The following is a 21,350-nucleotide window of genomic DNA, read 5'->3' as shown; positions in this document are numbered from 1 at the left end:
GCGAGCCAGCGCACACGCACTCCCGGAGGCTCGCGGGATGTGTCACTCCGGTGGGTGCAGGCGGCTTCTCCACCTTCTCCTCCTGTCCTCCAGGACAAAGACATTCCTCTCCCTTCAGGTCAGTATTGAGGACAAGAGTGAGCGGCTCACAGGACGGCCCTCCCGCCTGAGGGACCCACCTGACCACGGCCAAGGCCAGCCCTGCGGAAGGTCTGAGCCAGGGCGGGGTCGTGGTGGCCGCAGAGGCTCTGGCCTGCAACTGGAGGAAAGCACCCCAAGGGTACATTGCAGGTGACGGGCGCAGAAACCCAAAAGGACACCGTGTGCGTAGTAACATCAGTTTGAAAATTTTAAAACATATTCTTTCAGTGCCATCAATACAATCGTGAATCTAACCAGTTAACACTCCTAATGTTAAAATCAGGGTCATATCGAGTTTGACACTATTTTCAGTGCACTAACTGAAAGGGCTGTACTTTTTTCAAACTGGCTTTATCATCATTAATCTCAGAGCCCTACAGAATTTACCAGAGCTTGGGGATAAAAGCAAGAATCATCTGTAAACCAATAGCACCTTTCACCAGAAACCCAAGATAAATGCAGGCTTAAAGTTTTTTTTTTTTTTTTTAGGTTTAAAGATTTTTAAAAATAAAAATAACTTAGAGGCAAAATGGAGGCAGCTTTTGCCCCGAATATAGACAGCCCTGAGTGAGTAAAAATTTAGGAAGGTATATAAAACCCAGGAAATTATTTCAACAATACAGACTCTTCATACATTCACTTTAACAGAGGGACTTTCCAGTTGTGGAAACAATCTACGTGCGTTTCCCTGCCGCTCCCAGAGGCACGTTCAGGGGCCCAGAGACCACCGTCGCCAGTCCAGACCCTGCCCTTGCCCAGCAGAGTCAACGTCCAGGGAGGGTGCACCTCAGTGAGAGTGGCCTTCGGCCCACACGGGTCCTCTCGCTGTCATGGACGTGAGAGACTGAGCTCCCCTCCCCCATATCCAGGTGTAAAATTCCAGGCTGTTGAAAAGGCTGAGGTGAGCAGGCTCCTCAGATCAGAGAACCCAGGACCAAGGGAATCGGGCGTGGGGACCGGGGTGGGGGGTGGGGCACGCACCCACCGAGCCCATAGGAGCCCCAGACGGTTCCCAGAACACCGACCAGAGCGGGGGTCCAGGTCAGGATCAGATGCGAAAACATTAAGAATCCTTGGAATTGTTCCTTCTGGATATATCCTGATCAAAATGAGGTTACTGCAAAATCTACACTTGCCTTAAAGCAAGTGTGCCCGAGGGTAGCGTGATGTGCACAGCCTCTGGGGGAGGCTGCCCAGGTGCCTTCCCAGCGGCCCCTGAAGTGTGGGCACCACCCCTGCACCCACTTGGCCCCCAGCACAGGTCCTGTACAGCATGTGTGGCCTAAGTGGTTCAGGAGTATTTCTAAGTTAACTGATTTCCTTGAGATAATCTTAGAGTGACTCCTAGTTTACAGATTTAAACCTAAAAAGTGTCACCTTTGCTCGCATTGTAGATATTCCCATTTTCTCAATTCTTAATATTTTGCTCTGACTTTACCACTTTGTAGCTTTTAATTGTTTGTTTCTGAAATATCTGACTTCCAAAAACAGCATGAGGGTTTTCATTGTTTTTGTACTGTAAGTATCACTATCACAACCTGTGAAAACCGCTGACCTCGGCTTTAAGGGAGGAGCGGGGTCCTGAAGGATCCCCAGCTCCTGCACAGGCCCGGCCACGCCCCTTACCTCGCTCCTCAGAAGGGTCTGGACACTGCACTTATGAGGGCAGGACACCACCACGCAGGGACACTCGGTGTCTTCGTGTTTCTGAAGGAGAAAGAGAGAGTGTTGCCAACTCTGAAACACAGTCCACCTTCCCTCAGATCCCACCAGCGTTCCCAGCATCCCCACAATGACCCAAGGGAAGCCCTCTGCTCATGGTCATGTCCTTGAGTCACAAGACTCACATCACACTTGGATGGGTCGCTACGTTACACAAGTTTGAGTGCCGAAAAGAATGCATCTCCCAAGAGCTACTCAGATATGACTGGTCGGGGCCACTCATGGGAGCACAGCCCACCGGAGGGGCATCCTCACGGCAGCTTCCCTCTAGCTGTGTCCCCTCTGCTGATGCTTCCCTGACACCTGCGCCCAGGTAGGCTGGGCCTTGGCCTCCCTCACACAGCAGGTGGATGGCAGGGCCCAGCCTCTGCTGGTTGGAGAGAAGGACAGTTCTCCTCTGGCTTCTCAGTTTGGGGTCTGGAAATGATGCTTCTCAAGAGCCTGAAAACAATGTGATCTACTGGGTATTTAAATTACTGTCCTGATAGCTGATCTTCCTTTAGTGCGTGGTAAACGTGGATAAATTTTGGTGTAGCCCTTCTCTGGATGGCACAGATTTCAACACAGAGCCTGGATGACGGTGACTGTTCAACTCGGTGCCCCAGGCACCTGCTGGGCACCTGTCCGGTACACCTGTCCACAAGTGAAGCGCAGGCAAGAGCTCCCACGAGGAGAGCAAACCCAAGGCTCTGGAGAGCACCTCCAGACACATGACAAAGGGCCGCTGGAGGGAGACCGACACAGGCAGAGCCAGACCTGCCACGTAACACAACCGTGGGAGGCCAGGCTCCCGGAGGTGGCATCCCTCGGCAAGAAGAGAATGTGGCGGGTTTTCCTCCGAGGCCCTGGGACACTCCCAGTTCTCCTGGCTGGGCCTCCAGTTAGGCCGCTGTTGAGGTGTGTCTGGGGCAGCGCTGGCTGCCAGGCCGTCTGACCCTGCAGGCATGCAGGTCGAGGACACGGCGCCCGAGAGGACACTCCTCTCCTCCGGGGAGGCCTGGAGCCAGGTGCAACACCATCTGAAGTCCCTCGTCTGGACCAGCGCCCTGCGGGCTGTGCAGCGCGGAGAAGACACCTGGACGCGGCCGCTCTGCTCCGGGGCCTGGTCCCCAGAGGCCTGCAGGGCCCGCGGTGGGCGAGCCCACGGCTGTCCCGAACTCAGCAAAAATCACCTGACTGGACTGAGCCTGACCAGCACCTCCCAAGAGGGGGCCCCCGACGGATGCCTGGCCGCGCTCAGAATCCCTAAGAGTTCCCAGGTGCCATCACGCCTTTCAGGGGGAAACCTCGGCCAAACAGCTTCTCTCTGCCTCACCTGTAAGAGGGGGCGTGACCAGCCCTCCCTCAGAGGGCATCTGTGAGGACAGAATCCGTCACGGGCCCGGAGAACTAACGTGGCCGACACTCCACGGACGCCACGCCTCCCTCCTGAGCCTGCCCTCGACCCCGCCTTCATTCACCAGGCCAGGCCTGCCCTGGGTGTCAGGGGTGGCCTGACCAGGACAAACAGATAATCACCACTGCGGCAGGGAGGCCGGGAGCGAGCAGCGGGGGTGGTGGCCTGGGACGGCGCTCTGAGGAAGAACCAGGGGTGGGGGCAGTGTACCGGGGAGGGCAGAGCAGGGGGTAGCAGGGGGTGAGGCTGGGGGCCCGCAGGCCACTCCCATCAATAGCTTTGTGTATCTTCGCAGATCTGTGCAAGGACGTCCAAATGACGAATGTCTAGAAATGGGCTTCTTTACCCTTCTTTCAAAGGGTAGAGCATTTAAAATGGGATTTGGGGGCTTCCCTGGTGGCGCAGTGGTTGAGAGTCCGCCTGCCGATGCAGGGGACACGGGTTCGTGCCCCGGTCCGGGAAGATCCCACAGGCCGCGGAGCGGCTGGGCCCGTGAGCCATGGCCGCTGAGCCTGCACGTCCGGAGCCTGTGCTCCGCAACGGGAGAGGCCACAGCAGTGAGAGGCCCGCGTACCACAAAAAAACAAAAACAAAACAAAGGGATTTGGAGGGGTATTGCCAGCCTACCCTCCAATCAGCCTACACAAGCCCACCCTCACTGCAGTGAGAACGCACGGCCCCAATCGAATTCTATCAAACTTTCCCATCGCTGACAGTGACAGGTGAAAAACAATGAGTATGATTTGCAATTCTTTAATGATGTGTAGTTATTAGTATGTTTTTTATGTTAACCATTTATATTTCCCGTGAATTGCCTTTCATAGCTTTTGTCCACTGCAGTGGGTTGAACAGTGACCCCTGAAGTTCATGTCCCCCCGGAACCTCAGAACGTGACCCCGTTTAGGAAAGAGGGTCTCTGCAGATGTAACGAGTTAAGAGGCCACCCTGGATTAGGCTGGGCCCTGAACCTAGTGACACTGTCCATGTAAGAGGAGAAGACGTACAGCAGGAAGACTGCCATGGGGACATGCAGGCAGAGGTCGGAACGGTGCAGCCGCAAGTCTGGGAGCCCAAGGACTGCAACCCCCAGGAGGTGGGGAGGTGAAGGAGGGGTCTTCTCTAGAGCCTCTAGAGGGGCATGGCCCTGAGGCAACCCTGGATCCACACTTCTGCCTCTAGGACTGTGAGGGAACAAATTTCTGTTGTTTTAGGCCACCAACTTTGTGGTACTCTGTTATGACAGCCAAACAAAGATAATACACCTGTTTTCCAAAAAAAAAAAAAAAACCTGTTAATCTGTCGATATGTAAGAACTCTTCGCATATTAATGAAATTTGTCCTGCCTGTCAAAGCAAATGTGACTTTGATACACACACAGAACGGATATCACGCGTGTGTGGGCCATAAAGCATAAGTGCATAGTGAGCACCCACCAGGGACAAGGATGTAACCAACGCCCATCACCTGCAGGCTCCTCTTCTGCCTCGCCCCCGCCTTCTCCGACTAAAACCACAAGGCTGAATCTGCGCTTTTACTTCCTTTGCTTAAAAAAAGGTTTCATTACACGTGTATGTGTAACAGGTAAGATACTGTTTCGTCTTGACTGCTTTTGAATTTTGTTAACACGGAATTCCGCCTTTCGACCCTTCTGCGACCTGGCTCAACACCACGCTCCTCGGGCGGGCGAATCCACGAGTCGCATAAGTGGACTCGTGGATTCCACTGTCGCTGCTGTCATACAACCTTCCCTGCTGTGCACACTGTCCACGGGGTCCGCTACAAGTGATGTGTCTGTTCTCCAGCAGAGGGACGTTTGGATCGTTCCCAGATCCCTCTGCTCCTCTGGTTATGCTTGACATACTCTCTGCAGTGCATGTGCGACAGTTTCTCTTAAACATCTAGGAGAGGGACTGCTAGTTGAGAACATGAGTTTTCAACCTAATAAAATACTGCCACGTGTTTGCCAAAGTGGCTGTACCTGTACGTTACAGTACACAGTCGACCCTTGAACCCGGGTATGAACTGCGTGAGCCGACGTACACGCGGATTTTCTTCACTAGGTGTGCACTGCGGCACTACGCGACCCACGGTCGGCTGACGCTGTGGACGCGGGACCTCGGCTAGGAGGGCTGACTGTAACGTTATACTCGTGTTCGAGACTGCTCGGAGAGTCTGCGCCCAGCCCCTGTGTCATCCAAGGGCCAAATGTATACACGTTCCCATAAAACGAGATCTTTACAATTCTTGACTGTTCACAAATTAACAGAACTGTTTAAAGAGAATGATATTCGATAATTTCTGGGCTAAATGGAAAAGAAGAGATTTTTTCCTGACACTTTAAATTCTGCTATTAGATTAAACAAAACAACTTGAAAATAGCTGCCGGTACCATGGTTTAAAGATAGAAAAGAAATGCTCACATGAACTGCAACGGTCCAGAGGATCAGTGCGTTTTTTGATTTTTTTTGATGGGAACCATTTTTAAAGTCTGTGTTGAATTTTTTTTTAAAATTTATTTATTTTTGGCTGCATTGGGTCTTCATTGCTGCATGTGGGCTTTCTCTAGTTGCGGTGAGCAGGGGCTACACTTCATTGCGGTGCAAGGGCTTCTCACTGCGGTGGCTTCTCTTGTTGTGGAGCATGGGCTCTTGGTGCACGGGCTTCAGTAGTTGTGGCTCTCGGGCTCTAGAGCTCAGGCTCAGTAGTTGTGGCGCACGGGCTTAGTTGCTCCGTGGCATGTGGGATCTTCCCGGACCAGGGCTTGACCCCGTGTCCCCTGCATTAGCAGGCGGATTCTTAACCACTGTGCCACCAGGGAAGCCCTCTGTGTTGAATTTTGCCACAGCATTGCCTCTGTCTTCTGCTCTGGCCCCTTGGCCGCGAGGCCTGCGGGATCCTAGCTCCCCAACCAGGGACTGAACCGCACCTCCTGCGCTGGAAAGGCGAAGTCCCTGGAGTCTCGGCGCTTTATCAACCTACATTTTATCAACACTTGATATATCTGTCACACCACAAAATGCAGGACAGGGAGGAAAGTCAGGATGAACTGGGGCTTCAGGCCTAAGTTAAGCAACGGCTCTTTTTAAAAATAACCTTAAGGCCTGAGAGGATGAGACTGTGAGGGTTGAAAGAACAAGACTTGGGAGCCAGATCCCACCACTGCTAACAGGGCGGGGGCCCGGGGGGAGTCTTGGCCGCTTCCAGGTGGGTGAGCAAGGGCGGATGGGTGTGGCCGCCTGCCAGCGCCGAGGGCCCCAGGAGCCGGCGGCTGGTGCACAAGCAGCGAGCCCACGCAGGGCGCCTCTCACAGTTATCACAGGTGGACAGAAAGTAACATCTGCCCCAAGACATGCTGCAGCGTCAACACTGATAAAACAGTTTTAAAAGTTTTCATCACAAAAGCATAGTAAGATTTAATTTAATTTGCACAACTCAGGTCCCAAACTGGTAATTACCACTTTGTGCCTCTGCACCTGCTGTGTCTCTCTCTCCTGTTTGCAGTCAACAGATTGAAGACCCAGATCAGAGCAAACGCCACCTCCTCTCCAAAGCCCTCCTGGACCCTATCAGGCCATGTTTAACTGTCTCTTCCCGTACCACCATGTACATAATTGTATATCTGACTGTCTCCCCTACCAGACCGTGAAAGGAAGGGGAGAGACTGCAATCTACTTTTGTGTGTCCTGAGCAACTAGCTCAGGGTCTGGCGCCCAAGAGCAGTCAACAAACATTTCATGGCTCCATGTGTGATGCCGTTATTCCAAAACCAACCTCTTTAAGCCTCGGCTGGAGCCCAGAGCTGGTTACTCATAGGCTGTTTAACTGACATGCTTACAATTCTTTCTCAGATGAAAATTAATTCCTGGATTCTATCCTGCAAATAAAGGTAATTGATTTTGGGCAAGAAGCAAAGTGTAACTTTGATAGCAACATAGTAACGTGTAATGTCAGGAGTATTGCTCGTTGGGTGCACCGTCTCATTCACTTGAATTTAATTGCTGAAGAAATGAGAAACACTACTGCTAGTTTTCAAAGGGGAGGGCACAGCTGTTAAAGGTTACTAGTAACTGGAAACGACAAGAGAATCATACAGGGAACAGATTTCACGACGGAAGAATCCCAGGCAAAGGAAAATTATACAAGGTAAGGTAAAACGGAGACTGTAGAATACATCTCATTTCATACAGAATAACACAGAAAATTTCCTAAATTTTGGTCAAAGTACTCCCGAATATCCACCAGGAATTCGACTGTGGCCCTCACGCCTGGCTGCTCTGCCACGGTCCCCCCCCATCTGGTGACCCACCAGTCGCCATCCTGCCTCGGCCGGCAGCCAATTCCCAGCCCCTCCAAGCCCAGCCTCTCAGCAGCACCCGCGCCACACACCCTGCAGCTCCGCCTGCCTCTGGGACGTCACTCTCCTGACCCTTCCACGCCGGCCACGCCTTTGCTGGGCGACCTCCCCCTCTTAGTATGCTGTAAGCATCACGTGCCCCAGGCCTCTGTCCTCCGACTCTGGCCCTTCTCTCTACTCGCTCCAGTCCCAGAGCTGCAAGTACCACCTATTTACACATACCTACGGCCCAGACCACTCCCTATCCCCCCGAAAGCCTCCTCTCTTCCCCTGAGCCCCACTTCGGTAGGACACTCCGGTTGGTCCAGCTGCTCTAGTTACAAACGCTGGGCATCCTCCAAGCTCATACTCCATACTCGAGCCATCGGCTAATCCCACTGGCTCTGCGTTAACTATGACCGCATCTGTCCCTTGCTCAAGGCAGCCCCCCCGTCAACTTCGCACCTCGCCTCTGCTCTGTGCAAGGGGAAATCTACCTGCTGAGTCTGCTCCATCTTGGAGCCTGAGCCCCCCCGCTGCTGCTCCCTCTGCCCCAGTGCTCTTCCTGCATCGTCCTGACTGCCTCAGAAGGGCCCGCCCTGATCACCCCTCCTCCCCTGTTACCAGTTTGTCTTCATAGTACTTATGATCTCGTCCCACTGGAAGAGGAGGGTCACCACTGAACCTGCAGCTCCTAGAACAGTGCCCAGCACACAGTAGGTATGCAGTAAATACGTATTCAACAAACAGACAAATATCTGAGGGTCTCTACACCACTGGCTCTTTTTAAAGTTTGTCCTCCATCCCAACACCTGTTTCTCTTTGATTTACATATAAGTGATCGGGTTCTAACATGCGCACAATATAAAACCGTGCCAAAATAATGGAGGCGTGAAAACATTTTAAATTCTCATCTCTCTCCAGGAGAGACCGCTGCACTTCAATACTGCAGGATAAATTACCCTGCTGAAGTGATGGTTATGTCACAGAGCCGTAAAATGATTAAGCAATCCAACAAGATTTTAGAGGCTATTCCCTGGCACAAGTGAAAAATTCTACCTTTTTTGAATAATCGGTCTTCATTTTTTGGGCACCCCAAATGGCAGTCAATCTAGGCAATGGAAAATTAATTGCATAAATCAAAATGGGCAAAACAAATGAAGCTTAACTCTGAAATAAAGTCAGATGAAAATTGCTATTTACCCCTATCTTTTCTCTTTATTTCTGTTAGAATAGTCATTTAACAAGCTATCCTGCGGACAAACGACATCTGGATGGAGTAGAAGGTGGGTGAGACAAGAAAACACCGCACCTGCAGCGTTATCATCGGGACCTGGCTTCTGCAGTGGCCGCACGTGGCCTCACGGTATTTACAGGCCTTGTCCACGTGGTCACGCAGGTCCTTCCTCAGCACCTTCTCTTTGCAGTCGGCACGGACACACAAAAGTTCCTCAAACTGGCAATCATTCTTCAAATGCACCTGTGAGACAATTCAAAGTTCTTAATCGGCAAAACTCAAATCTGAAATACCAAATTCTAGCCTCTATGCAATTAAATCCCACAAAAATGTTTCTATCTGCTGCTAGATCAGCTTTTCACAGAGAAGAGTGACAAATGTATCTAGAGACACTGAATTTCATGTTCCATTTAATGATTACTCAAACTATATTGCTTTTGAAGAATTAAGTCAATTAACTTTTCTTCCTGGATAAATAAATGGTTATCTGCTAAGGACTTTGTTTTATCCCAATTCAAATATCTTTCCAGGATAAAATATGATACTAATCAGAAAAACATAAGAAGTTACGTGGAATTTCATGGTTATAAAAAGGAGAAGGTTTTAATGGGCCTTCTACAGTCAAAATTCAATTCAGATTTTTCTACTCTAAATAGGGTGGGGTGTTCAAAAACCAACTGACAATTCTGCCTATGATGTCATTAAAAATAACATTTCATACCTAAATGGCTCTGACTGCTTTCATAGTTGGTTGTGTCTGAAAGATTAATGCAGACATGATCTTAAGGGGCCACATCGTACTGACCAGGGACTCGTATTTCTGGATGTAAAGCCGACACATCACATCCCCACTTACCAGCAGGTGCCCCAGTGCTAACTGCTCTGCACAGCCTCTGCCTTCGTTCCTACAGTATATCTGAAGGGCCAGAATCTCTCTCTTGCAGCAATTATCCTTAAACACCTGAAATTGAAAGTTAGCTATTTTAGAGGATTAATATTTCTTAATCTCCACATGCTGCTACTTTAGACAAGGCAAAACCACTGTAAAAATACCATGAGAACATCCCTTAAGTGGGCCTCAGAAAGCATTAAGAACTATTTTAATCTAAGTAGAATGAAGGAGCCACCCCCACTAAGGGACACAATTTAAATAATAAAACCTTAACTACCACCTTTTATTAAATAAACCAAAAGTAAGCAAGTTATACGGAACAACTGAAGATCACTTTGGAGCAGCACACATTTTGGATTAACTCTGACACACTCAAGACGAGGACACACCAGGACCAAGTTCACATCTGGATCCTGGAGATTTCAGGCACCAGCACTGCCGCAGGTGGGACCTCCCACCAAGGGACCAGGGCAGAGCCCGCTACAACTTGATGCCTTTGTAGATCCTTGCCAGAGAAAGAGAGAAACTACTGTAAAAGATAATATTTTGCAGATGGTTTGTAAAACATTTATTTTGGTTCTTGCTCCTAAGGTTATGTCACTAATAACTCATTTTTCACCAAGAAGAAAGCATTAGCCTGCTACGTAAGAAACATTTTTAAAATTTTTATTTATTTATTTATTATTTATGGCTGTGTTGGGTCTTCGTTTCTGTGCAAGGGCTTTCTCTAGTTGTGGCAAGCAGGGGCCAGTCTTCATTGTGGTGCGCGGGCCTCTGGCTATCGCGGCCTCTCTTGTTGCAGAGCACAGGCTCCAGACGCGCAGGCTCAGTAATTGTGGCTCACGGGCCCAGTTGCTCCGGGGCATGTGGGATCCTCCCAGACCAGGGCTCGAACCTGTGTCCCCTGCATTGGCAGGCAGACTCTCAACCACTGCGCCACCAACGAAGCCCAAGAAACTTTAAAAATATATGTTGCAAAGACTGCGGTTAATCCAATAATGAAAATGTTTCCCTTTGAAAATGAAAACCTCCCTTTAATTTCATTTTTCCCTTGGAAAACAAATACTCTCACTCCTTCTAACAACACAAGCTACACCGTCCTCCTCCTCAGGCATTTCTAAGAAACGCCCACACGCTGACACAGTAACAGGGGGAACAGGGAGCTCAATAGGCCCTTCTAGACTCCACAAGAAAAGAAATAGAAACAACAGCTGTTAAGAGTTAAAAATAAACTAATTTGGAGTCAAATCTAATCTTTTGTAAACACGACTTTTTAAAAAAGGTCATAATTTTAGATATTAAAGTAAACAGAACAGGTATTTTTAACCAGTAATAAATAAGCTTCCTTTCTGTGCCATTAAGTTCCTTTCCTTTTTTTTTTTTTTTTTTTTTTTCTCCTTTGGCTATGCCTCACAGCTTGTGGGATCTTAGTTCCCCAACCAGGGATCGAACCTGGGTCCACGGCAGTGAAAGCACCAAGTCTTAACCAATGGACTGCCAGGGAATTCCCTAAGTTTCTTAAATCATTTACCTTTAGGGAGAAAAAACATAGAATGAAAATATCAGAATAATAAAAGTACAGAATTTTAGAACTGAAAAAGATCTAGTATCATTACTACAACTGTCCCATTTTACAGATGGGGAAGTGGAGGCCCCAGGGTGGCCACTATCCTCAGTGACCCGCCGAGGGGTTGATCTCGGTCTCCCGGGGCCCAACCAACCCCACATTTTCCCACGAGGATCCATGGCTTCAGTCAGTCTCATTTATGATTCTTCAACAAATCTAGTAATTCTTCTTCAGCTAGCAATGCCATTGAAAAATAAGGATAATAACTCCGAATAATGAAATGAGACACTAAAAAGTTCATCTTAGCCCATTGTTTCAACCTTTTCTCCTGGTCACATTGGTTAGATACATGTTAACAAGTTAACAGGTTGCCATGTTAAGACAAGAGGTAGAACTGAGTGATTTGTTTTTCTTAAAAACAACCCCTTCCAAGCTAAGTGAAGTCTTTAGTGGCAGGTAAATGCTAAGGAAGAACAGGTACACGGACGTTCGGCCAATTCTGTCTCTGAACCGCCCAGAGCAGGTGACACCAGATGCCCCGTCCTGGCAGCCCACGGGCACCTGTCACCAGCAACCCTCGAATCACCACACTCACCTGTGCTGCTTAACAACAAGGCCATGCGAAAAGCCCAGAGTGAGAATTTTACTGTACAATTTAATGACCTACATTTAAAAAACTGTTCGGTTCATTCATCAAAATTTCAGAACCACATATTTTTATTGATATTTTAAGTACTTCAAGAACGAGTCGTTTCAAACTAGAAGTGTGCCTGGCAGGGCCTGGCAGGGCCCGGATGGCCACAGGGATGGGTGACAAGGGCTCAGGGCCCACGGTTCGAAGCTGGTGGGCACCCAGGGCCCCCGCGTGCTCATCTGCAGGACCCTCGTGAGCCTTTCCTGGCACCTCAGCCACGTGGGGGAGGGAAGGGCTGAACTCTCACACGTGTCTTAATGACTTCGAGACGCTGCCTGGGGGCAGGGAGGGAGCAAATCCAATGGAACCCCTCAGACTAGCACTGCTTGAAGGTAGAGCGCAGGCATCTGGGATAAAGACCCGAGACGACAGTGCACATCTCTGCACTTTACTTACTCCTCACCCACCTGGGGGTCTTGGGAAGTGAACCCATTACCGACACAGGTGAGGAGACAGGCTCGGGGGTCACGCGGCTGGGGACCTGCCCAGCAGATCTGCCCCGTCCGTCCCGGTGCTTACATGACACAGTCCCCTGTCTCGACCCTGCTCCATCAGCTGTCAACTCAGAGAAACTCGGAACCAGGGCACTGGATGCAAACTACGCAGGAGGCACTACCCAGCGCAAAACGGTGACAAAATAATTTATTAAAAACCAAGAATACCTTGTCTTTGCTGATGCCTTCTCGACACGCAGTGCATTTCGGGCTGGAGGAGCTGAGGGGAAACACACAGTAAATGTGTTAGAGTGAAAGCCACCTTCTCATCTGAACCCACTGGATACGGTGAACTGTTCACTTTAGGGTCACATGTCTGCCATGCGAAGCTCAGAGCAGCCACCAGAGCTTCAGGATGCCCCAGCGAACTTGGTTTAAATACGGTTTAAATAGGAGAAAAGGGTTAAAATTCTTCTTTTAATAGTAATTTTTCATAAGGAAGTTTTTAAGCAGAACAGCCTAGATCAGTCCCTCTTGGAAAGTCCCTTTCAATTAAAGGTGAGATTTTATTTCAGAAACCAAAAGCAGCTCTCTGTGAAGGGGCTCTTCAGCTGAGTGTCCACAGCCATCGGGAAAGCCTCTGAACGGTTCTGCTCTATAAGCACAGTCAGGGCTTTCTCCACAGGCTATTTCCTTCACAGTGTACTGAAAGGATGATGCAATTCCGTGGACTTGAACAGTGTGGGGATTTAAAGCTGACCCTGTCTAAAGAAACCACTGGTCTCCTACATTATTCTTGTCCCCAAACTCAGGACATCAGCCACTGCTCCCACGCTGCCCTGTTTTGGACTTGATTCTCACCCCATCCCGGGCCTGGAAACCACCTCCTAGAGATTAAAAATAAAAACTAATTTTGAGCGCTCCCTACTGCCAGGGCCCCTAAAGGCGCCAGGAGTCCAGGCCAGGGAGCAGGAGCAGAGGCTTCAGGAGCAGGGGGCAGGTGGGCACGAGTGCACTGGGGCCCTGCGGAGGGGCAGGAGGGCCGAGGGTCAGTGCAGGAGGAAATTAACGCATTTTAAAATAAAAGCTCACTCATTCAGCCTACGTTAATATGGAGCTTGCGCCAAACTGTTTTAATCATGGGGATCTTTTCACACCCTTAGACCCTGGGGCTGAGTGGCATCTGGGCGGGATCCCCTGACACCTGCAGAACACAGAACAGGAGGAGCTCAAGAAGCAAAGAAGGGCCGAAACCAGGAGAGCAACAGCCCCCGGCCGCTTCCGCGGCGCCAGAGTGCAGGGAAATCAGGTGCTCTGAGCCTGCTCTGCCATCACTAAGCTCCAACCAAGAGTTATTTTACCCACTCAGCTGGCGAAGCTGAGTTCACTGTTGGGGATGAGTGGATAAGCGCACGGTGGGAAGTACCCAAAGGAGGGTGCCGGGAGAGAGGCTGCGCTCAGTGGTGGGTCTAGAGGAGCAGCGGGCAGCCTTGCCGGCCCTTGTCCGCTGCCGGGGACCCAGGCTGAGCACAGTGCCTGGCACCCCGCTCAGGAAATAACTGTGGGATGAACGAAGGTGCTCTCTCAGCCAACGTTAGCTCTGCTGTAAAACTCCAGCCTCTCTGACGCCCGTGATTCTAAATGGCATCAATGCCCAGCTGACAGGCCCGTGAGGGCTGCTGCGGGCTCCCTGACACTCACTGGATTCGGCCTGGCCCATCCCTCCCATCGCCCTGTCCCCCAATCCCAGCCCCCAGGCGCTCACCCCAAAGGGCCCCACCGTCATTTGCAGATGGGATGTCTCCTCCCCATACCGTGAGCGCCTCCAGCAAAACTTGGCCACGCAGATGGAGACCCGGGCACCAGGGCCGAGACCTCGCTGGAGAAGCTGGGGAGGGGCTCCCTGAGTCTGCGGGCCGGGCCCCGGTCCCCTGCGCTGGGGCACCCACCTGAGCAGGGCGCCCATGCAGGTCTCGCAGAAGCGGTGTCCGCACTCGGTCTGCTTGGGGTTGCAGAGCACCAGGCGGCACTTCTCACACTTGTACTTGTCCTCCACGGCCTTCACGAAGCGCTCCTTGTAGCCCCCCTGCTCGGGGACCAGGACGGCAGGCCCGGCGCCGCGGTCGGGGTGCAGCTTCAGTGGGGGGTTGGCTGGCAGGGTGCCGGCTGCGTCCAGCTTTTTACTCGGCTCCATCCTGCGGGGCGCGGGGGGGGGGCATCCATCAGAGACACACGCCGGGAGGCACAGGGTGCTGACGGGAGGCCCGGGAGAGCCAGTGCGAGCGCTCTCCTTCAGCCTCGAGGACACACGGGTGCCCCTTCCAGCCTCCAGCACCTGACGGAGCAGGACGCCGCCATCAGACACACCTCCCACCCAAGCACCTGCTACAAGGTACAAACTGCATTATCAAGGCTCTTTAACTTAAAACACAGATGATACTCTGCCGTAACTTTAAATTCTATGCATCATTCTGATGGCGTGGCTGGAGCCGCAGCTGCTCTCAGCCAATTTCATTTCCTTGTGAGCCTCGCTGCGCTGCCAGGTGATACGACCCGACCCAGGGCAGTGTCACCGTGGAGCCCAAGGCCGGACCCGCTCCTCTCACCAGCGATGGCACCTCCCTCGGGGTCCTTCGCACTCTGCCCGCCCAAGGGGCGGCACCCGCCCAGGCCCCTGCACCGAGCCTACGCCCGGCAGCCTTGGGAGGTGCTTCCTGGGTCTGTGGGGACCCCGTGCCCGGGGTGGGCCGGTGGAGGGGACACCGGGCTGGGTCTCCATGCCCTCTGCCTTCTGGGAGCGCACAGGTGGCTGGTCCCCACCTGCGAGTCCCCGTCGCCAGGCAAAGTAGGAGGTGCCTGGAGACCAGCCACAAAGACCCCAGGCCCAGCAGCCTCGGCAGCAGCGCATCTGGTGGCCCTGCAGAGAAGGCTCTTTCACAGCTCACCAGGCCTCTCAAGACTGCGCTGTGCTTCTGCTCAATTCATCTATTTCTGCTGCTGACAAAAATAAGGGCCAAATTCTTTCTCCTCACAAGGTTGTGGGCATCCGCCCGCGTCCCCACCCTGCCCTCCTCAGCCTGAGGCTCCTCGCCAGCCGGGCCCGGCCGGGCCGGGCCGCAGACTCGGGTTCTGCGGGAACCAGGGCGCACCCCACCCTAGACCCCAGGGTGCCCAGGCGGGCTGCGGGCAGAGCCCAGCTCCCCCAGCCTCATTCCTCACGCCACCTCTTCCTGCCTCTCCCTGGGGCTGTGGGAACGAACGTTTCGTAGCTGGGATGTGTAGGAACCACTCAGGCAGCAGTACATGTGACACGTAAATGACCTGGTGTTTCAGCCACACTTGGGTTACTTTTAACAAAATAGCACAGTATCGTGCAAAGTGTGGGAGCCTCCTATGAAATCTATTTGTGAAACCAAAACAAAGAAGATTTCAAAATGACCCCAAAAGGCCAGCAACCCTTTGCTCACCAACTTGTTGATTAGAATCCTGTTCATCAAGATGCTAAGTAGGAAGGTGACCGTCAGGGAAAAGGGTCAACCAGGAGCCGATCTGCTGCCACTGGCCGCCCCCCCGCCCTTCTGCAGAGGCTGACCCTGGCTCCACAGCTCCCCGCCGGGAACGCCCCTCCCACCTCCTCAGGGAGGCCCACCCTGGTCAGCCCACACACCCCACCCCTTGGTCCGTCCTCCTAAGACTGCTCGTTTATGGTTTATTCACTGCCTATCTCCCTGTGGCAGGACGCAAGCTCCCCAGCAACGTGGGTTTGGATCTGTTCTGTTGACTGACAAACACCAGGCACCCAGAATCGCTAGTGTCTGATGGGTATTAGGTTCTCATCTTTTCTCAACTCAAAAATACACATTTGTTGAGTTAACAAATAGAGGGAAAGGTGAGGTCTGAGCCACTCATACCAAACTGTGTTTCTGTGAAACCAGAAAAAAAAAAAAACAAAAAAACACAGGAAAAGAAAACTCTTCAGATTTCACATCTGATCTCATAGCTTCATATCTTGAAAACCCTTGCTTAGATTATAAGCTACTTGCAACTTTGGTTCAGTATTTTATCCTATAGTGCGTAAAGAAGCCGTGTGTTCAATAAAGTTTTTAGTGAGAAATGTTTGATTCTTTGGAGGTGAATTCCTAGTTCAAATATGAGAGACAATTACCCCAAGATCAAGTTAATGACAAATAATAAATGTTCCTTTACCTATAACATGTCATACTCTGTATAGACAAATGAAGAATATAGTTTTAGATCCTTGGTTTTATAGGCTGCTTAAGATAAGCGAACGGATGCAAGCATCCGAAGAACATAAGGAGAACGTCACAGCAGCCTGTCCTGAAAGGCAGAGCACAGCCTGCGGCCAGCAGGTGTGCCAGGACTCACCTGGAATGTGAGGCGCTGACGTGGGTAGCTCTGCAGCGGGCCCCAGGGGCCTCTCACAGTCCTGCTCAGGGTCCCGCATCCTGGCCCACGCACGGCCCACTCCTGAGCTAAGCTGCTGGCTGGAGAACGAGCCTTTGGGGAAGGAGGGAAAGAGGCCCTACAGTGCTTAGACAGCACGAACAAGAAAAATACCAGACCTCCTTTACCTAATATTCACAAGTAAGGACGGAGAAAACTATCTAAACGTGAAGTGTCCAGAATAGGCAAATCCACAGAGACACAAAGTAGATGCACGGTTGCCAGGGGCTGGGGGGAGTCGGTGCATCTACGAATGGGAACAGGGCTTCTTGGGGTGATCAAAGTGTTCCGGAATTGGATACTGGGGATGACGGCACATTCTGTGAATATACTAGAAACCACTGAACTGGACACTTTAAAGGGGTGAATTTTACGGTATGTGAATTATATTTCAATTTAAAATCTAACCAAGAATATTACCAAGTAACTGTTTAAGATGGGTACCATTTGGGTTTGGTTAATCCGTGACATTTATACATAGTGTCATACACTTTAAAATGTAAGACTAAAACCAAAAGTGGATATGCCTGATGCTGTGGGCAGTGCCTGACACATGAGGGGACAGTAAGATTTCTTTGTAACAACAGCACCCGCTCACAGAGAAAACAACAACTAGACGTGGGGGTAACGTGTAAAGAGTAAGTACCAGATTCCGGGACTGCAACCACCCAGAGGCAGACGCTCCCCTGGGTGTTCGGTGCGACTGTGCAGATGTCCAAAAACAGCAAATGCACACAGAGGAAAACGTGTCTCTACACAAGCTGTGCTGCACATGCAAACTAACCTACAGCTTTTCTTTCGTCACCTACAGTGTGTCCTGGGCACTTTTCCACATCAGCATGTAAAGATGCACCTCGTTATCGTGAAGGGCTGCACAGCACTCCACTGCGTGGTTTACCACCTCTACTCATGGCGAGCTAGGCTGGGTTTGGTTTATATTATAAACAAACTGCAGTGAGCACTCCTGAATGCATCTTTGTACATTTAGGCAAGCACACAGCGCAACCCAACTGCTGGGTCAAAGATGATGTGCGTTTTAAAATACATAATCACTGCTCGGGATTTCCCTGGTGGTGCAGTGGTTAAGAATCCGCCTGCAGAATCCGCCTGCAGGGAACACGGGTTTGAGTCCTGGTCCGGGAAGATCCCGCATGCCACAGAGCAACAAAGTCTGTGCGCCACAACTACTGAGCCTGCGCTCTAGAGCCTGCGAACCACAACTACTGAGCCTGCATGCTGCAACTACTGAAGCCCACGTGCCTAGAGCCCGTGCTCTGCAACAAGAGAAGCCACCGCAATGAGAAGCCCGTTCGCCGCAACTAGAGAAAGCCCGCGCACAGCAACAAAGACCCAACGCAGCCAAAAATAAATTAATTAAAGAAGTGTATATATATATATATATATATATATATATATATATATATACACACATATATATAAAATCACTACCAAACATCTTTCTAAAAAGGCTGTCCATTGTATACTTCCTCCAATGGTTAGTAAACTAATAAACATTATTTTAGAGGACAGTAGCTCATTTCACTCAAACACTGATGCTCCCGACTTTGTTTCGGCCACAGCCGGGTTTTCTGGAGGGCACTGCTGGCCTTGTTGGTGAGCACATCTCAGGTTCTTCTGCAGAGCTGTCGGCAGGCACCGCCATGCCACGCTGGAGGGCACAGCCGCCGGCCTCCTCCACGAGTGGGAGAGCCCTTCGTCAGGTGAGCAACTCTGCAGAGGTTTGCCAAGCCAACCACACTTTATTTCAACAGATAGCCGGGCACCTACAACACACACAGCTCTGTGCCTCGCGTGCAGGGCACGGGGATGAAGGAGACTGTCCCACCCTTAGAGGCCTCTGCGGGAGTCGTGAGGAAGGTGAGCACTCCAGGGTTAAAAGGTACGAGCGGCGGCAGACGCCGAGAAACGCCACCTGAGAGGTTACAAAGGGCTGCGGACCTTCAAAACAGGAGGCTAGCACCTCTGTTTGGGGGAGATGGGGGGTTTCCTGAGTGGGATTTGTGGTATGATTCCAATTCTAGCAGAGGAGGAGAGAAGGAGGGCAGGCAGACACAGCACCGTTAGCTGGTTGTGGAGGGGAACCGGGAACGGGGGGCTCTGGGGAAGGAGCCGGACAGGCAGGGCATCCAGCCCTGAGGGGTCTGGGTGGGAAGGACGGCCTGGTGCCCCTTCCCTGAGGCAGGTCCTTGGGCACAGCTTTTGTCCTCTGGGCCTCACTTTTTCTGTCCCCGTGAAAAAGTGAAAAAGAATTACTACCCCTAATTCTCATGGCATTACCAGGCGTCACTGATATATATTATACAGAGGATCCCTCTACAAACTCTGCGGCACTATACAGAGAAGATACACTCTCCTCCAGCTGGGGTCAGGAAGTCTGATGGGATCGCGCTGTTTCCTCATCTTAGACAGCTCAAAGCCTCTTTGAAAAGCCCCTTCTCAGCAATTAGGCGAGAAAAAAAGAAATAAATGGCATCCAGATTGGAAAGGAAGAAGTAAAACTATTTCTATTTTCAGATGACGTAATCTTGTGTATAGAACACACTAAGGAATCAACCAAAACCAAGCTGAACTAATAAACTTGTTCAGCAAGGTCGCAGAATACAGGATCAATATATAAAAACCAGCTCTATTGCTAGACACTAGCAATGAACAATCCAAAAATAAAATTAAGAAAATCCATTTAAAAGAGCACCAAAAAGAATAAAATATCTAGCAATAAATGTGACCAAAGAAGGGCACGATGTGTACTCTGGAAATCATAAAACGTTGTTGAAGACATTAAAGATGTAAATAACGGAAAGATACCCCATGTTTACGGACTGGAAGACTTAACATACTACTCGCACTGATCTACAGATTCATCTCAACCCCTATCAAAATCCTAGCTGGTTTTTTTTTTTTCTTGCAGAAATTAATAAGCTAAACCTAAAATTCATATGGAAGTACAAGAGCCCCAGAACAGAAAAAACAGTCTTGAAAAAGAAGAACAAAGTTGGAGGACTCACACTTCCTTATTTCAAAACTTACTACAAATTAATCGGGATACTATGGTACTGGAAGTAAGGACAGATATACGGCCAATGAAACAGAACTGAGAGTCTAGAGAGAAACGCTTACACTTATGGTCAACTGATTTCTGAGCAGGGCGCTGAGGCTGTGGACGGGGAAGGAAGAGGATGCGCAGGACAAAGCAGGCTCCACTCCTAGCCGTCCTTCTCACAGCTCGTTCAGTCTGTGCTGGCGGCCACCGCCCACCAGCTGCCGAGACTCCTCCCTCCTCCCTCCTCCCTCCTCCCTCCTCCCTCCCAGGTGATCAACTCAGCAGAGCTCGGGGACAGAAAGTACCGCTTCATGGAGCACAGGCTGGGGGGATCTAAGACCTCCCTGGCTGATATCCTTCCCTGCCTTTCAAAAAATGCACTATGTGATATCTGACACATAAAAGAGATTATGTGCAATATACATGCAAGGTAAGAATACAACAGCAAAACCCCAGAGCCCACTGCCCATTTAACGGTCACCGTCGACCTGTGTGCTCCTTCCTCAGCTGCCCTCCTGCCTCTCTCCAAAAGTAAATATCAGCCTGAACTTCGTATTTATAATCTTCTTACTAGCATATATTTTTCTTCTTAAACAACATACTTTTGCCCGTTTCTAACCCCATAAAAATGATATACCATATGTAGTCCTCTGCCATCAGTATTACATCTACCCATGTTTGCTGTGTATAGTAGACATACTTCATTCATTTTCACCGCAGTATAATATTCCATGATGTACTTATCTATTTTCTTACCACACTGCTTCCAGTTTTTGCTATTATGGACAGTGTGTTCTGAGGCTCTCATCGCATCTAAGTTTCCCTAGACCAGGGGATTGGGGTTCAGCAACTATAACCTATGGGTCAAAGATACTCAGTAGCCTATTTTTGTTAGGCCCTTGAGCTTAAAATGCTTTTTAGATTTTTAAAGAGTCGAACAAACAAATGAAACAAAGGCAGCTGTGTGACAAGACTGTGCGCTGCCCACAAAGCCTAGAACGTTTACCACCTTGCCCTTTACAGAAGGAATCTGCCAGTCTCTGCCCCGAACTCTACGTCTAGAGTGCAGAGGAACAGCTGGTTAGCAAGGTGCAGGCGCGGCCAATTTACAAGCTTCTCTTAACCCACACCCTCCCTCACCAACACTGGGTATCATCAGACATCTTAATTTCTGCCAACCTAGCAGGTACGATGGTCCCTTTTCTTCCTTACTCTGATTAATTAAATAGGTTTAGCATCTTTTTGTACACTCATGGGCCACTCGTGATTTTCCTTCTGTTGAAATGCCTGATTGCGTCTCTTTTGCACTATTTAATTGGGTTATTGGTCTTTTAAAATATTGATTTGTAGGCGTTATTCATATGTTCTGACTGCTAATCTTTTGTTAGTTATATGTATATGTTTTTCCC

At 50.3% G+C, this 21,350-nt stretch overlaps 1 protein-coding gene across 10 annotated transcripts in view; it reads right to left on the bottom strand.

The window, feature by feature from the left end:
* The window catches only part of TRAF3 (TNF receptor associated factor 3), a 121,206-nt gene that overhangs the window by 19,449 nt on the left and 80,407 nt on the right, over window positions 1-21,350 (bottom strand). For 9 of the 10 annotated variants that reach the window (XM_022576031.3, XM_089908220.1, XM_089908218.1 and 6 more), the window contains 5 exons: window positions 14,366-14,611; window positions 12,645-12,696; window positions 9,686-9,790; window positions 8,905-9,072; window positions 1,768-1,848 (listed from right to left, as the gene is read on the bottom strand). In XM_022576031.3, the coding sequence (XP_022431739.1) occupies window positions 1,768-1,848; window positions 8,905-9,072; window positions 9,686-9,790; window positions 12,645-12,696; window positions 14,366-14,611 (652 nt within the window). Of the gene's footprint in view, window positions 1-1,767; window positions 1,849-8,904; window positions 9,073-9,685; window positions 9,791-12,644; window positions 12,697-14,365; window positions 14,612-16,802; window positions 16,935-21,350 lie in introns of all 10 variants that reach the window. The other variant, XM_089908224.1, reaches the window with a different exon arrangement.

This window comes from Delphinapterus leucas, chromosome 2 (assembly GCF_059928025.1).
Source record: "Delphinapterus leucas isolate spDelLeu-1000000601 "Yukka" chromosome 2, BTC_Dleu_Yukka2, whole genome shotgun sequence".
In the NCBI taxonomy this organism is placed as follows: Eukaryota; Metazoa; Chordata; class Mammalia; order Artiodactyla; family Monodontidae; genus Delphinapterus; species Delphinapterus leucas.
This window is presented reverse-complemented; position numbering and strand designations above follow the sequence as displayed.